We start from the raw sequence: 18,321 nt of genomic DNA, 5'->3' as shown, positions 1-18,321 counted from the left end.
TCTGCGCGGGCGCTGTTGTATGGACTGTCAAGATGCCGTGTTGTAGTCACACAGAGTGTCAGTCATATATTCTATACAGAGACAAGCAACGTCACACAGTCCGCAATGTCGCAGTCATGTTATGGCGCACAGCCCTATGTCTTCTAAGTAACGCGGCAGCACTTTTGTATCCACTTGCGCCGATCTCCCTGTAGGCTCAGCACAACATTCAGGACAACATTCAGGACAACATTCATTTGGGCTATATGGTGCATACTTTAATTAGGAAGGAACAGCGCCAACTAAGACGACGACGAGAGGGAGAATGACACAGGACAAGCGCCAGTCCCTGTAGGCCAGAGTCCAAGAATTTCAGTTTCTGTGAATTGGAAATTATCCGCCCGGTCTAATGTCGAGAGTGCAGCTCTTTGACGGTCGAAACGAGGGCGTTCGCAAAGAAGGAGCGCCATCACTGCGTTGCACCCAGAACAGTCAGACTTGGCTATTAGCCGTTTGGATGATTACAAGTGTACTCGCTCCAACACGCTACCCGAAGCCATAGGTGCGCTAGAAGGGTGCAGTCACGTTGTGAGAGTACTGACGGAATTAAATGCTGTAATTTGGGATTCAGTGCAAGAAGGCGGTTGGATTTCACTTTTATGGAATCCACTGATGCAATTTTATGTATTACGCATGCTCCTAAAGTTTATTCCGCAACATCAGCTCTCTAAAGCGGGATGGCAGCACTGCTGACCCCCATCATGGACAGTACAGGCAGCAGCTACGCGAGAGGGGGGAGTTGCCATGGCTGCCACAGCGGCTATATATAGGCAACCAGCGAATTACTTCATGTCATTTAGCTGAATGCGCAAAAGGAAAAAAATAGCAGTTTTGTAAATGTTTTATTTCCCAGTCCGTACGCAGTGCAATATTATCTTCCAGGATGTCGTAGGTATAGCACCACTGATCAAAAGTGACCGAGGTAACAGTTGATACAAAGAGGCACAACTATTGTCAAGAGCTTTATTCTTGTTCAAGAAGAATAAATTGGATATAAACACTGAAATTGGCTAAAATAAGGTGCCTTGTTTGTAACTTTGTAAATGTCATAAAAGATTATGTAATGATTCTTCGCCTCCTAACATGTACCAATGTGGTGACGGCCTGAATGAATTCAGTACCTGGCCTTGCGAGCAACGTTCACACTTCGGGCGACGAAGTTTACGCTGCGTGATTGGGAGGTGCAGGGGGTTCGGGTGGACAATTGAAGGACTCGCGTCCTGAAACAAAAACAAGAAAATAAAAGTTGCACACAGCACGAAAAACAACGTGTTCGTTAGATCACGCGCTGACATCCTCATGAAAACGTCTTTCGGGAAAGTGTTCTGAATACTCGAGTGGGATCGAAGAACGTACAGGCTCAACAAAGTGCTCAGGGCCGTTAACTGGAATCTCTGAGTGTTACGTCATTTTTTTTATATACCTGACCCGAATAAGACCACGACATGAGCGCGGCGTATCCCTAAATCAACGTAGTGCCATCATTATCTTTTTATATCCGATTCTCAGTCGCATGACGCTGTCGCTCTGACATCATGCCAAGTATATTCTTTGAGACAGCGCATAACCGGAGGCAGTAAGAATATAAAAATCCGATTTGTGCAAATGCAAAATCTTTAATGAAATTCGCATGGAAGATTCGTAACTTAGACGCTACCGGGAGGAGCCCATTCTATTGACAAAAGTGGGCGCGAAACAGGTTTATTGAAGAACGGCACATTCCTTGCGGCGTCAACCTTGTTTCACATACTGATCAAGGTTGGGGTAATGGAGGTTCATTAAAGAACGACACATTAGTGTCACATACCTACTAACATACGCGTCACGCAATTTGGCCCGACAATTGGTTTCTAACCTTGTTCTCTCATCACGGCAGCACTATGCTCTGACCACTAGACCAGGCACAAGCCAGTGACCGAAGTGGGTGGGAAAACAGTTTGACAGACAGACAGACCCCAGGAAGTGTGTGAAGTATCCTAAGAATGCGAATCACAGTAAAAAAGTCTGGGTTACACTTTAGTTTCACTCACCGCAAAGCGACATCTCTTCAGAGTCTTGACCACCAACAGATGTGCAGATTTTCCCTTGGGGACACTGGGAACACGGCCAACCTTCCCTGTACACCGGCTGCCTGATCATGTTGCCTCTGAAAACACACACACACGCAAAGAGAATTCAGTCGTGCTTCCTGGAATGTGCGATGTTTGCGAAAGCAAACGAGAGAGCTTTTGGAGTCGTAATGTGTGACCGTGCAGCGAAGGGTCTGAAGGTAGTGTAGTCAGATGGTATACTAAAGAAGTTGCGGTGGCTGCGTACCAAGTAAAGGTCTAAAGAGAAGAAAAAAAAAAGACTACAGAGCCCTTACGGGTTCCTTGAAGTGTCCCAGAAACTCGTGAAAGCTTCGAAATGGTCTTTCGCTTTTACTCTTGCACTTCGTCAGTAACCATAATCATTTCTTAAAAAAAGCCTAATCACAGCAGCAAGGAACTACAAATTCTGAATGCAGGAATGAGCGGGCTAAAAGAAAACGGCTTCGGGAGGCGGGGGGTTGATGTATTGTTGCCACATGCTGCTCATGAAGGGCTCGGCGCAATTTCTTGGCTCGGCAACCAATGAGCCACCGGCGAATCTGCGTTTTCCATTTCAGTTCTCTTTTTCCACTACAACATGAACCAACCCAATTCGAGCAGAATGCCATATGCAATGCATTAAATCATGTCCAGAGAATGATCTCAATTATGATCTCTAAGTGCTCATCCACGGGCGAGCGCTGCAGGTGGAAGCATATAACTAGCCAGGCATAGTCGAACTTCGGGACGCGCAACGAGTGGCGGCATATCACACGACCATGCCAGTGGGAGCGAATCCGAGGGTGTCACGACATTCTGCTCCCATGAGACCTCAGTATAATGTCACGAGGGCTTTAGTTAAAAATTAACTGCATTCACCAGTTTACGAAAAAAAAGCTATAACTCCAATAGTATTAGATCGTCCGTAAACACACTACCGTTTGTGGAATATGTGGTTACAGGAGAGGTGTACGGCAGCAATAACGCTGGTGGCGCCATCTTGTGATGAAGAGTTTTAACCAGAGAGTGCGCGACACTGCAGTGGCCTATTCTATTTCAACTGCTGGTGTATAGCGATTGGCAGCGGCATAATCGCTTGACGTACAATCCTTGCGCGATTTACAGTCGTGGGCAACACTCCCAAATACGCACAAAACTGGCACTTTTACCGGAGCGTCGAAACAGTGACAGCGAGGTTTAGCGCTGCGCTTGAACTACTCTTACGGGGTTCTATCGAGGGCGCGACACAGTGGCACGACACACCGCGCATAGCAACTCTTGCTGGGTAGAAGGAACGACACCCTGCTAGCTACCAGGCGTTTCAGAATACTGGCATGATGAAGTGCGTAACACGTGACGTCGCAGGCGTCACACCGCGGCGGCGCACCAGACGAGAACGACGGGAAACCGTCGGCGTTAGTCAACTCCTAGTGTAGTATAACATAAGGTTAGCTTGACGTTTACTGCTCAAACCACAGCACGCACACAGCAGCTCAGCCGGAGCGCTAGTGTGCTTATAATTTGCGCAGAGAAAGTAGACAGCTACTTACGTAGTATTACGTGATTTCAATGCGAAAGCCACCTTAATCCACTTTAATCCACCTTACCTCTATAGAGATAAGGTGGCTTAAGGTGAATTATAGTTAAAAAGAACTATAGCTCATTTTAACTATAATCTTGACGTAGGAACATGCAAGGCGCCGCTGATGATTTTTCCTGTCACTCGTAGCGCAGCCGGCGTAGCGTTGGGGGTTCGCCGTTTCTGAAGCCCAACGCACGCCGCATCTCTGGAGACCCTCTAACCCTCAGTCAGTGGAACAGCACAACGGCGGCGGCGCAGACTGCGCGAATGCGCCCAGAGCATCCACATAATTGCGACCGCTCGAAAATGTTTCAAACGCATTGTTGTCGGAAAAAGCGGCACGAGATGTCACCACCAGCTTTGCGAATGCCATCCACGGCTTAGGTAACCTGGTGTGCGAAACTTACGGACGAGCAGAAGCTAGTATCCCGGAAACCTCCGCACTATGTATCTGCCGGCTCTATAGCTCTATAAAGACTAACGAGAAGGCCAGTAAGCTTACACGTCAGTTCATCGCTTATTCCCGTGCAAGTGAATGAATGAAGTATATTCTTACCCAGGTTCGTAGTTGCAGACCATGTAGCGCCCGCCAAGCTGGGGGCAGTCAGTGGCACCGCAGCCAACTTTTCCATTGCGGGACCAGGCTATCTGTACTCGTTGGAAAGTCGGTAAAAGTGCGATGAAAAGCGGTCCAACGCATACGAATACAATATATGGGGAACACAAATTAAGCCCGAACTGCTTAATTTTTCTGTGTGGGGGGGGCACGTAAGTGCACCTCCGCCCGTGTGCTCTGCTCCGGCAACAGCGTTTTCAGCATTAAGACGTTATCTCCCGCGGAACGGGAAGCACTATACTGTTCCAGTACCGATAGTGAATTACCGAGCCCCACTTTTACCGGGCGTTAAAAATTAAGCTTCATGGTTTTCTTAAAATGAGGCACTGGGAGGCACGCGAAAACCACCTGTGCAAATATGTGGCCAGGGGGACACAAACGTTTTGTTGTTTGCAGTAAGTAGGTATGTTTGTACTGAAAAGTTAGAGGCAGTCGTGGTGACACACAGTATCAGTTGGAAGAATTCTTCTAGCGTGTCAGCGCTCCGAGATATCCGACTCCAAATTTTAATGGTTGTTCGCACGATTACGCATGCAAGAGAGCGAGGACCTGCGCAAAGCTGTTCCCTGATGAGACGCGGCTGTTGCGGGCGGCGCTTAGTCTGACAGCAGGGTGGAGGCATAGGCGAACTGTTCCCCTTCCCCTCTCGGCTGGCGAAATCAAGCTATGACAGCGCGATGTGCCCTGCCAGCTGTTGCTCTTCATTTCCATAAAACTTACAATACTTGGAAATCAGCAGTCACTTTATTTGCATACCCCAAGAAAGGACCATGCTCGCTCGCTATAGCCACAATTACGCACGCGCACTGCCCTCCGGCTTCGCCGCTCGCGCCATTCTCTCGGCACGGCTGCTGCCGCCATCGTCACAGGTTGCGTGGTCGCGCGTTACGACAGCGGTTCCAGCCGAGAGGAGAAGGGGAACAGTTGCCTTCGCCTTCTTGTCAGAGTAAACGCCACACGCAACAGCCGCGTCAAATTGGGGAGCGGCTTTGCACCGATCCTCGCTCTCTTGCATGCATGATCATGCGGACGACACATAAAATGCAACACCCTGTATGTAAAGGGCCCCCCAGTGCTAATCGCTTTCAGTGGCATCCGCAATGCTTCTAGTGTATTGAAGCAACGGAATCATGTGAAGCGTGGAAGCTGTGTTTAATGTGCATGCAAAAGCGGCTGTTTAAGTAACTTTGACCATATGAGTTGGGAGGGTGCAATGCAGGATATGTTTTTTACGCAATTTCGTGCAGTCGCGCAAAGCGTATAGGCACAAAGAGCTCGCGGGCTTTGCATGGTACACTCGCATTGTAGAACTTGCACGCACCGCAAAACAACGCACAGTAGAGTGAGGCAGTGCGAGGTTCATAAGCTTTAATCGACACAAAGGCTTGCTTTGTAAGCACGTCGTGCGTAATGCCAGTAAGCGGTGCAATTTAAGTGCGCCGACTTCGAGAGACAGAGGATAGGGAAGTGACACGTATAGTTAGGCATAATTCGGAAGAGCCGCGCAAGATCCAATACTGTGCATCGCATCTTGTAGAAAGACAAGAGCACTTTGTGGAATGGTAGGCCGAATTAGCGGTAGGGTGTACAGAACATAGTAAAAAAAAAAAAAAAACTTATTTCATCAGCTTTGTATGTTTTTATGTTTAGAGGATTTCAGGGTTGGTTAGAAAACAACTGACCATTGAGGAGCAAATACCAGTTTGCTGTAGAATGGCCTGCATGATGCAGAGTTATGGTCTTAAGGACTGAGTAAGTGGCCAAGCTTTATTTGTTTACTTTCGACACGGTACACTGGGTATGTGTGTACGAAGACAAGGAAATATATTATACACTTTCTTTTCCACTGCCACCAAACTTGTGTGCGGCTATGTTAAATGACCTCCCTTATGCGTTCGCAGCTAGATCAATGGAATTTCTATTCAGCAATAAAACAGAAAACGTTCGCGGATTGAAAGAAATAGCCCGGAAGAACTATACAGAAGACGGAGAGGAAAACGAGAGGAAAATAGAAAATAACGTACTTAAACGATGACTGGGGGCCTATTTCTGGAAGTGGGCATAGGGAAGGGAGCTAAGTGGTAGCTCACTATGGGAGCTCATCACGTGAAATTTTATAGCCATCTAAGAGTCTGTGACCTTAGGACATTGACTCCAATCCTTGCGCTGTTCCTGATTTCTCATACAATGAACAAACATTTGACTTGTAAAAAAAAAACTGGTTCTCATAAAAGAGTCGCAAGTTGAACAGATTTTAGATTTGAAGTTATTCAAACCCACACACACATATACGAAGTGAAGCTAATTTAAAAGCAAATCCGAACTTGTGTAACGAGACACTAACCACTGGCACATGCCACAACGCCGAACGAATTACAATTTCCAGCCACTTTAATATTCCTGAACAGGTATAAACTGACGAAGCTTCCCGTGCTTTATCAAGATACAGCATGTTAAAAGAATATTGTGTGTAAGGTAGTGTCGAGTAACTTCCTTGTAGAAAATGGCTGTTTGTAAATTACTATTATAAAATTTTGTAGGCGTTTATGTTGTGCATGTTTGTAGAATGGTGTAAATGTCAGATGTTTATAATGTGTGTTTCAGGAAAGATGTTACGCCTAAACTCCTGCACCGTCGCTTGCTGCTGTCTGTATGCAAGGGGTGGTGGGGCCAGTCAATGTTGCCGTAAGGTACGTTTTTTTGACCGCTCATCCCAGCCACGGCGGCCGCATATCGATGGGGGGCGAAAACACCCGCGTGCTTAGATTTAGGTGTACGTAAAAGAACCCCAGGTGATCCAAACTTCTGAAGTCACCCGCTATGGCGGGCCTCACAATCAGATCGCAGTTTTGGCACGTAGAACCCTATGATGTTTTTTTTTTTGTGGCTGTGGAAACTCGCTGTCAAAACGCAGGAGTGAAAAATCGCGGCACCTGCAGCGAGCGAATTGGCCTTCGTCCATCTTTCGCTTCAACGCGAAGGAAACGTCGAGAGCTTACGAAGCTATACCGGCACTCCGCAAACATTGCAGATCGCTTTGATGACGAGGTAGTACGAGCGGGCGCATACGTTGGCCACGTTGCTTTCAATATACGATGCCCGCACGGACGCGCCGTAACCCGCAGCAGTCGGATATTGAGCCGCGTTCACCGTCTCGCCTGCACTGGCGCATACGGCGACGATTTTATCGCCCTTGGGCTTTATACGAAACCTGACGTCGGCGGCAGAAATGCGCCTGGAGTGTCAATATAATTGCTGTCGCAAGAACAAGTTCGGCCCTCCAGGTCAGCCATCCGGGAAAAGGTTCGTCTGGATCAGGAATCGCAGTCATGAGGTTCTTTGCGGCATTTATATAAAAAGAAAACATGAGAACAGGGCCGTTCCTCTTCAGGTCCTGACTGTAGGTCGTCCGGGAGGGAGCCCATAGGTTGAGAGAGGTCGCGCCCAACTCGCCAGTCCGTGGGCGACCTTGTTGCCAGGGTTTCCAGAACAGAGTGGCACCCACTTGATGGTCGTCTTCTGAAGTGTCGACCTTAAAATGTTCCGGCATGCAACCTTGATGTGGAAGGCGCTGGCTTTTTTTTTTTGCCTTGAGGTACCTTTCGGCAGCTAAGTGCCCCGATTCTGCCCTAATAAACGACATTTCTCGCCTGTACGGGTGCTTCTCTGCTGTCGGTGATTGACCAAGCCAGACAAGTGGCCCTCCGAAATATTGCACAGTTTACCTTCCGTTGCTGTCGGTTCATGTTTGCTATATCACGCGGGTCCCGTATGTTTGTCTATTTCGGAGCGCACTTCTAAGAAAGACAGGGCACTCACTAAGATCTATAAATAGTTCAAAACACGTCCTGGTTTTCTATTCCTCGTTTGTATCGTATTTCTTCGCGTGATTTCTTTCACTCAGGACAAATAAAACTAAATTACCGCGTTTTTATGTCCCATCTTTTTTTTTTCTGTGAATTATGCAGTCAACACTGACGGCAGTATGCACGTACTAGTTACAAACGGTCTGTATCCCCCCTTCCACTCCGCGCCGTCTCACCTGCGTGAAGTGTCCGTCGCGGGGAGAGAAGTTGTAGCGGCTGATGATGCCGGGGTTTGTCTGCCGGTTTTCGTCCCACCAGGTCTTAATGGCTTGCTCCCAGTTGCCTCTGGGCGCCAGGAACAAGTTTTGACCGATGTAGCCCCCTGGGTGTATGGAAATGAGCGGCACATTGTCACTGCTGTCATGACTGCTGATCGCCGAAACTGAGCAGCTAAAGCCACTTCTAACGTTGCGCACGCGATGCGTGAGGCCTAGAAAGCCAAGCTTGTGAACCTCACGCCTTGACACCATGGCGAATAGATTGCTGCCGTAATCTACACCTATAGGTAGGTTGTGGGAACGCACATGACACTGTTGAAACAGTCATAAGTCATTTCCTTAAAAATGTCGGCGCAGACTTCCCAAGCGCCGTACCATAGCTACATACGACAGGATAGTTGCAATGTCGTTCTTGAAGTACGGGGCCATTTGATGTTGCACACCTTTTCCAGGGCTATTCTTAAAAAGAAAAAAAGAAAACGTTGTAGCCTACAGTTTCCTTAACTGGAGTTTCCATAACTAAACTACTGCGAACAGCACTTATGCGACGACCTCGGCTAAGGCCCTGCATCCTCTGTCAAATGCCGACTCTCCACTAATAGCGAGGGACATGGCCTAACAACCTATCCTAACTTGCGCCGTAGCTCTTTCCTTCCTATTGGACATAGTTCCTAGAAACCCGAGTTATCTGCTCTGCCATGGACGCACCTGTTCAGCCCACTTCGAGCTTATGAGTTATAATGGCAGACCATAGCGGAAAGCGCGCCGTTTATTACCTAGGGTTTGGGCTGAACTCTAACGGGTAGTTTGAGTCCCCACGATACCACTCACGTTTATGTTATATGACAACCGTATAAAATTCATGGCGATGAACGGACACGTTCAGTCCATTCCTTAGTCCATCAGTGCAATTTTTAGAAGAAAAATTCACGTCACTGGCGTTTATAGCATTCAGCGCGATACATTGTAGCGACTTGAAAATACTCACTAATGTGTCCGCATCCAAAGCAGCCATGTTGGAAACGGCAACTCTGCGAGTGGACTTGGGCCCGCCTTGCCACTTCTCCATCATACTCCTGAAAAATGATAAGTAAACACCGTAAGGAAAAGGTTAAATCTAGCGCCATTTCATTGTAGACGCCACGACATCTCAAATAATGCCCAGTTTCGGTCGTACAACGGCAGTGTGGGATAGACTGACGTAGAAGATTAATTGCAAAGAACTCAGGACGAGTTACGGCACCTATGCCAATTTTCTTGCAAAAGACTAACTGGATTCGAAAAATTGTTGTATTGGGCACATTGTCCGTGAACGACTAACAGAAGCGTAAAAAAAAAAAATACCTTATACTTCAGATACGCAGCGAACCCCTTTTGTTTTTCTATTCAGTATCTGTCGAGATCTCTGGATTCATGAATAGGATGTCTGGTTTCCTACGAGAATTTCTTCGCAAACAAGTCATTGGATGATATAGAACGATGTTTGGGTAATAAAAGAAAAAAAAAAGTTTCCTTAACATTCAATACGCTTGAAATGAGAAGAAAATATTTTCAGTACTAAAAATATTAATTTATCCTAATATAAAACCGGCATGGATGGTGGACGGTAGTAAATCTGATAGTAAATTATAGGAGAAAAATAATTACTTAGGAACTCCTGACTGGCTAAGTTGTTTCAGAGCACATTCTAGAACTGCTGAACACATCATAACGCGAGGTATTCGGCGAATAAGGCTACCCGCCAGAATGAAGCGATGTGGGGAAAGTAGTGATCGTGCAACGTTTTTGTGCGTTTTATCCGAGTGAGATAAGTACGGCTGCACGCAAATAATAAAATGAGTGATAATGCTAGTTGATAAAGTTCTTTTATTTAAGAACAAGAATAGAATTCTGCCGTCGTGCTGTGAAAGATTGCATGAACATGCCCTATGTTGTGAAAATTTTTGCAATAACATGTCGCTCATACCCATCTGGCTACACGAACTTGCTGCGATCAGATCCTGCAAGTGCTGCGAAATGAGCCGTCTTGTACCAAGACCTTCGTACTGCGTGGCCCACCCAGCTAGCAGAAATGCGATCACTCTAGAAGTAATTAAGTTAGGTAATCCTTTGCTAATTTTATTTAAAAATCTGGCTACACTGAGACACTCAGCCACCTAATACCCCTGTCAAGAGGGCAAGTTAAGGGCACTTATGGAGACTCACTCGGTATAAGCGTCACTTACGGTGTCACTCTGCCAAATCTAAACGTCACAAGTGGAGTGTCACTCGCAGAAGAGTGCACTCCGGTCAGTGGGCTTTCACGGAACGCACTTTGCTAGCCGGGTGCGCAACCTCGCGGCCAGCAGTTTCAACGGTACGAAATGTAATGGAAAAAAAAAAAAGGACACAGAAGTTCGTTTTAGTTGAACGGCTTTAAAAAAAAAAAAAACAAGTGAAACAGCTGGAAAGAAAAGGTTGTATCGTGTACGCAACTACCGGTGCGAGCGCGATGCGGCACTGCGGCGTCGCCTGTTTCATTCAGTTCATGTTTATGCTTTGGTGCGAGCACGTGCTGACCACGCCGGTTTCGTTTTGAAACATGCGTGCGGCCTTTGCGGTGTCGTCGCATCTGGTCACCGCGAACGCGCCGTGTTTCTGCCGCTCTTGCGCACAGATAATAGCCTAGAACTCGCTCATATTCTGTACTAGCAGGAGCAACTGCCACCTCGTAGAACGCCCCCATGTTCTGGATTGGCGAGGCATTCCTCCTGGCTGGCATTGACGTGCAACGCTCTTATATATATATAAAAAAAGAAATAGATGAATTTTGTTTTTTTGTTTATAAGGCAACGTAAAACAACCATTTTAACGAGTTTTTATTCTACATCTTCAATAAAAAAAAAACGCGCTATTAGTCTGCCGCCATTTTTTCTCTTTTTTTTTTTTTAGTGCGAGTGCGCAGTTTTTCCGTATAGCATTGCGTAGCCAAAAGCGTAACTCAAGGTCCCGAAGTGCCCTCGCAATGAGTGCACTGAACTTTGCTGCTTGACTGGAGTCTAAATTGTTGCATCAATTATCGGTGCCTCCAAAGAGCCACTCAAAGGAAAAACCTTAATTAGTTTACGCTGGTAAAGCATTTCTTCAATGCTCTGTTTCACGGAATTGGTTGGCTGTTCAATAAGAAAATGAAAGTCAAAGTTCACTTTGTTTAAATTTTGTGCCTCAACCACAGCACCTATAAACATCACTGTGACGTCACGAATTTTATAATACATTTCCATATTTGGTCGTTGCGTTACTGTAAAAGGTCTTGAAACTTGCGAAGTTTAGTCTATGCCTCATCTCGAGTAGAATGGAATCCATTTCTGCCGATAAGGAAGTGACCAGGAGCTAGCCGACGTCGTTCTAATTCATGGAGCTACGTCGGGCTGATGATGATTTATTGGCATCCCCTTTGAAACAAGTCTGTGACAAACATTCGCCTTGCCTGATTGACCTAGTTAGGTATGCTAGAAATGGTTTTTAGTCTAGCATTTTGCCTACATCTCCTTAATATATTTTCTATTCCTGAAAATTTATATATCTACCTTGTACCGTCACCTATGCCTGTAACGGATCCGCTCCCGTCAATCTCTTCCCGCCTTTTATTTTCAGCAGCACTTGAAACGCCTCTCATTTAGCTCGACTACTGACTGGTTTCAAGGTGGCAGCGCCCCCTATCTGTCGTATCATGCACTTAGAGCGCGAATGTGTTTTGCGTTTAACAACAACAACAAAAAGCTCTCGGTGAATACACCAGGACGCTAGCTTCGACCAGAAGCTGTTTGCCTGTTGCTGTTCATGAGAGACTAGGCTGTAGGAGTGTGTATATGTACGAGTTCTTGATGTAAATTGACAAGTGATAACAGCGACAGCTTATACAACACTTCATAGTACCGACAGTGCTATCGATAGCACTACACCAGTTGGTTAACGTTTGCTATTGATAGAGCCATCGATAGTGCTGCATTTAACGCGATGTTATATCAAAAGGTTTGCGATAACCAACCTTCAGTGACACTCAGTTTATGCTTTTCTGCAGCAATATTGTGGAGAGGGAAACAAAATATTTGTCCCCGCAAATCCCCAATACGGCTATCACTTCTTCATGCTCAAAACTAACTACTCTTATGCCAGACCAACAAATATGGTTGTTTTTGTTATGGGGAAACCTAAACGTTCAATAAAATGCGCTGCAGCGAATTAACGCATGTATTTTTCTCACTCAAACTCTGCAATTATACGTGTAACTCAAGCAATTGTCAGCCAGGGATTCCGGTGGAGCTTGTCAGCTGTTTTCAGTCCACTCCTACGTTCTGAAGTTATGCGTACACGCCCAAACATCGCGAACGTGTGTACCTCTGGTAATGACCTTGCGAGAACGCACAAGTATACTGTATAGCCACTTCAGAGAGCGGCATTGTTGACCGTTGGCTCGAACTCAAGCATCTGATTCATTTACAGTTACTTGCCTGCGGACACATTCGCAATCTCATTTTCTCCGTCTGTAGCCTGCTGGCACCGAATCGGACCACATCATCCGCGTAGCCATTACCATACACGTCGAACTGCTGCCACGTAGCTTCGGCGCTTAACTCCTAAAAACGTCACCGACCACTCGACACAATACGACACGCAATTCTGCCCCTACCAGGAGAAGCATGTCCGCCGCCGTGGGGAATCCCGGCAGCTTTCCGGCGGCCAGCGTCTGGCGCAGCTCGTTGTGGAGACGCGTGATGAAGGTGACTTCCTCCGGCGAGACCGCCTGGAGCAGAGTGCCGTTGTAGGTGCTCCACAAACCGGGCCTGATGAGGTTCAGCGTGGCCGGGAAGGGCCACACGCGGGGCGGCATGGGCCCGCGCTGCGGGGTGTGCGGTCGCGTCGCCGGGTCCCACCAGGGCGGAGGCGGGGGCGGGAACGGACGGTTCTGGGGCGGTGGCAGCTGGTACGCCCACATGGCGCACAGCGCCATGCTCAACGTGACCAGGAACACGGCGGATGTCACGGTCGTCCAGATGTACCTGAATTCAAAGGGGGAATCGGCGGGGATCTCGAACAACGAGAAATGGCGCAGGACGAAGCACGACCTTCACAAACGCGTACCCGTGACGTAGGAAAGTATACAGTAAGCAAGAGTACTTTAAAAACATGGCTCGTAAGTGGCATAGTCTGCAAGGAGCCATTGGTACGAACTGCGCGACATGAACGCGAGAACGGACACCTTGTGTTCAGTCCTGTCGAGCAGGTTGCACGAACGGAAGAGCAGAGGTCCTAAACGCTTTATTTACGGCGAAGAGCCTTACAGCACCAGCATCACAAAAATCGTCGTCATCATGCTTAGGGCCGTTCACTGCAGTACGAAGGCTTCGTCTTTCAGAGGCCTGTATAAGAAGAAGGTTTAGAGGAAACGGAACCGAAACTCAAATGCAGCTTATACTTGTAGGCTATTCTTTGAAAAATATGTTGTTGTTTCAAGTGTTGTTTTCCGTTTCTTCGGAAGAACAAACCACACGTTTCGGGTATTCGTTAATTTTGTAACATTTTGTAGGTCTTTTGTTAATCGATAAACTAGTAAGCGCTTTAAGCTTTCCAGACTGTTTTGCGTCATGGGATTCAGATGCGAAAGTTTCAGTTTTAACTTGATTTATTGACAAACCAAGTCATAGTCCTTAGCGGTTTGAGTAAGCGGTGCCTTATGTGTCATGATAACCAAGAACATGTATGATAGGTGTCGAGGTAAGAATGTTTAAGAGAGGGGCATGCGGAGTAAAGTACGGTACATATCTAATAAATACATTTAAGCCTTCTACACCTCCTGTGTCACACAAAGTGGTGCGCACTCATAGGTGGTGTCCAAAGTAGCCTGACCGTGACGTGTTTCCGGTTCCTTTTATCACATCCGGCGCCTGCAGTACACATGCACGGCCTCCGAGATCAGTTTGTGTTACCCACAGGGCGACATGGCGGAGCCGTGGACATAGACACGAGTAATTTGGGGGCAGTAAGCAAGATTGCACAATGGTTGAGAAATAGGCAAAGAACACTTCAATTAAAAAACAACAACGTGAATGCCCACTGATCTGCATATTTACGAGACGACAGACTGCGTTCATTCGGCCTTCTACCAAGCTTCTCGGAGAGAATGTCTCGTTGGCATCTTCTTGTGGCGGCGGTTTCAACCATACCTGAACAGCGCCTTCACAATCGGGCAGCATTTTCTCAGTCTGCTCGTAAAGCTTTCCGACTTGGGTGGTCGCCGCACTCGCCGGGCCTTGCGGCTACAAAAGTCCAATTACATTGTTGTGTGCAGTAGTGGTCGACGACAGGCGGACATTGATTAACTTCTCCGGATGTACTTTTCGCACGACGGACTCTAATGGAGATAAAGTTATCATTTAACTACCACAACACTACTTTTTCCTTACTTGAACCACGTAAAGCTGAAGGATGTGAGAAGAATAATTCAGGGGAAGGCTTCTCAGTTTGTCATTCAGTGTTTTTGGCTTTCTAGTCATGTAGCAGTTTTATATTTTAAGCTACAACTTGCGATATTTTCCTTGTGAACAGGTCTCTTTAAGCGGTCCTTCTAAATGTGTCTGCGGCACACGAGTCCTTCAGGGCAGTTATGTTTATTTTTTTTTTTATTTTTCAGAACCTTTAATCTTCCTCCGCCAGGCATTTATTTAGCGCTTATGCAAATCTATTCACACAGTAGCCATTCTTTCAAAGCTTTTCGACCAGGCTCAAAAGATACTGAAAGGCTAGTCGTGTAGTTTTTAAACTTAAATTAGCGATCTTGTGTTTAAAGCTCATTCTTCGTGCATGAGAGCTGTCTTTTTTGCACCAGTCAGTACATGCGTGGTACCCAATTATACGAAAATAAATATTCCTGCTGTAGATATACGCGTCATCGTTTCGATATTGGATGCTTACTATAAGTATTCAATTCGTATTAAAAAGAGTTCGCCCATCTCTAGAAACACTGGGTTTTCATTTTGAAAGGGAGGGTAAAAATCATCGGCAACATGGCGATGGCAAAGCAAGATTTGAAGCGATCGCACATCAAGACAGCGATTGACATGCAAATGGCACCGATCTCAGGACATACGCAGATCGGTCGCGTGGTGCTGGTTACATTTACCACGTGCTGGTTATATTTACAAATCTTGTTAACTCTCCTTAATCACATACGAAAGGGTGCCCACCTTACGTGGAAGAAGGTCTGCTAAGAATGTTAGGTACATTGAGTATCTTTTGAATAAACGCACAAATGAGCAGCAATTTCTATAGTTGCACACAACGCGTAAATAGACGTCATGGAACAACTTCGCGACAATTCTGGCAGTTCTATGAAGCCTGTCACTTATTTATACCATGACAGTTCTTTGTACATTTTTCATAAGCAAAATTCTAATTGCGGTATTCCACCTTGCTGCTACCTTTTAGCGAAACAAGTGACAGTTGCAAAGCGCGTCAAGCATATTTACCATAACAAATCTAAGCGAAAAAAAATTCACTTATCAAAATGTACCGTACCGAGAGGTACCATTAAGATGAGAAGCTATACCATCGCAAGAGAGCACGTTTCACTGCGCCAGCAAACCGAAACAGAAAGCGAAAAACAAAATGACCGCAGAAAAACAAAATGTCCCAGCTAGCTATAGCCAGGTTGTTAAAGAAGCCGGTGCGATATACCGTTACGACACCTGCAGTGTCCGATCTCAACTCCTCTTCCGCCACCAGGATAATTCTGTGCACTAATTACCTGCTTAATTTGATTAGAGTAATATCGCGAGTTTTAATTTATTACTTTCTTTTTTATCAAGCGGGCGATTTCCTGTGGGAACTAGTGCATTGCGTCCTGAAAAGTATCTCTAGATAGTTTTCAACGTGCCGTGCGCTGCGTAATTACCGTTTCAGTTGTTTCCTCTTAACGCGTGAAATGGGAGAGTTTTTCGCGCTAACGCGGACGCGACACTAAGCGATCTCAAGAGTGATTAGAACTACTCCAATCAGCGCCTGAATCAGCAACCGCCAGGACGCTGGCCGTGTTGGTTTCCGCTGATAGCGGACTGCGTGTGCCCCGCGCGATGATCCCAGCGCGATGATCACAACGCGGTTGCAGAGCCGGGCAATTAAAAAGTCGAGTTAGTGATTTAGCTCCTTGACATCTTTCTTTTTCACTGCTGGTGCTTATGTCGCAGCCCGCGGACGCTAAAATATTGTGGCACAGTTTGAGTTTAGCGCACAGCGACAAATGCGCGAAAACGAAGTATTACGTTGTGCCCAGAGCATTATAAACCACAGAGTGGGATGTTTAACGACGTGATATCAGCTTTCCCCATCGGAAGACACCCTTAATTCCAAACTAAAGACGACCTGTTTAATTACCGCTCTCTAATTACGCACGTAAATGAAACGCACAAAGTTATACTCGTCGCGGAAGAGGCTTGGCGACATAAATACGTAGGCATAAAAACACCATATTTTAGCAGCTTCGTTCTTTTTTTTTTTTGTTCCCCTTAATTGACACTTTGGCTAACGTTTGCTGGGACACTCGGTTTATAAGGGTTCCCCTTGGATGAAAATTTGGGTGGTTAATACAGAGAATTGTCTGGCCAAATGTCTGTCTCCCTTTCGTCTGTGTTCCGTCACGCTATAACCACGCATAGCTAAGAACCAACCTAAAGCTGTTAGGCCAGCTCTGTTTCATCCGTGAGCACATCGTGGCGAAATCTAAAATCACGGAACTCGGAACCTCGCTTTCGACATGCGCTTTTTAAATGTCCACTCGGCTAATCTACACCCGCCGGATTGGCGTAGTGGCTTTGGCGTTGCGCTGGTAAGCCCGAGGGCACGGGATCGAATCCCGGCAGCCGCATTTGGATGGGGGTGAAAGGCAAAAGCGCCTCGGTACCGTGCATGGAGTGTACGCTAAAGAATCCCAGGTGTTCAAAATTATCCGACAGTCCCCTACACTACGGCATGCCTCATGATCACATATCGTGGTTTTGGCACGTAAAACCCCAGAATCTAATTAATTTAGATATCTTGACCAAGATAGAAAAAGACAGGGCTGCAAGCCCGCCGAACTACTGCTAAAACCGTACATTTGAAGATTAATAGGGAAGTTTCCAGCGTAAAGATAACCTGTTCTAGTTACAGTATTGCTGAGCGCACAAAAAGCACTTACAGTTTAGCCATGTCTGCGACTTGAAGGCGTGTGAAGGGAGCTAGCCCCGTCCTGCGTCCGAAGTGTAAAGTGTCACGAACGTCTTCGTGTAGGAGCCTAAATGCGTGCTTATAAGGGGGACGACTAGGGTGAGACACGTGGTAACAAAAGCGAGTTTCCGTTTGCTTCGCTCTCCCCCCCCCCCCCCTTTTTTTTTTTTCTTGCACTCCTGATGAGATTGACTCGATCAATCGGGTACGCACTGTCTTCTGTCTTTTGTATAGCAATATGAAAGCGATTCAGATAAGCTGACCGCGGCGAAAGTTATCTGCGCTGTCAGCCCGTTGCTGACAGCTTCCGATTTTCTCGCCCACGAAAGATGAGCGCTTTAAGCCTAGATTCAAATTTGTTTCTATCTTTATCTCATCCTAAGGGGAAGGGAATTCCATTGACCAGAATCAGCAGCGCTTGCATATGGCAGCCATATTTTGCCGATTACTGCGTGAAGTGATTGGAAGAGCGACCTCAATAACGCATCGCGTGCTTGCCGCCATTATTTGGTTGTTAGCGTGTCACGGCTTTGTCGTCTGCTGCTGCGTCATCCAGGCCAGAGCGGGACGTGCCGACAGATAGCAACGGGGTGGTGTAGATTGATCGCGCCAGCTCTAAACGCGGGTGCATGAGTGAAACATTCTGGTCTTATCAACAAAGAACCGAATAATGGAGAGGTGTTTGTGG

The 18,321-nt window shown here is 46.6% G+C and overlaps 1 protein-coding gene across 2 annotated transcripts; it reads right to left on the bottom strand.

Moving 5' to 3' along the window:
* Positions 1–988: 988 nt before the first annotated feature.
* LOC126522186 (scoloptoxin SSD976-like) lies at positions 989–17,723 on the bottom strand. 2 transcript variants are annotated; one of them, XM_050170923.3, is made up of 8 exons: positions 17,605–17,723; positions 14,597–14,689; positions 13,063–13,432; positions 9,379–9,466; positions 8,349–8,494; positions 4,247–4,338; positions 2,070–2,185; positions 989–1,259 (listed from the first exon to the last, which is right to left on the bottom strand). In XM_050170923.3, exons 1-8 carry the CDS (start codon positions 17,613–17,615, stop codon positions 1,201–1,203), a joined length of 975 nt encoding a protein of 324 aa, XP_050026880.2. In that variant the 5' UTR covers positions 17,616–17,723; the 3' UTR covers positions 989–1,200. The 2 variants fall into 2 exon arrangements, with proteins under 2 accessions (XP_050026880.2, XP_050026882.2); XM_050170925.3 differs by lacking the exon at positions 14,597–14,689 and having other exon boundaries at positions 17,605–17,719.
* Positions 17,724–18,321: the final 598 nt, after the last annotated feature.

The sequence above is a fragment of the Dermacentor andersoni genome, chromosome 6, assembly GCF_023375885.2.
Source record: "Dermacentor andersoni chromosome 6, qqDerAnde1_hic_scaffold, whole genome shotgun sequence".
NCBI lineage: Eukaryota > Metazoa > Arthropoda > Arachnida > Ixodida > Ixodidae > Dermacentor > Dermacentor andersoni.
Note: the sequence above shows the minus strand (reverse complement) of the source record. Positions and strands in the feature narration are given on the sequence as shown.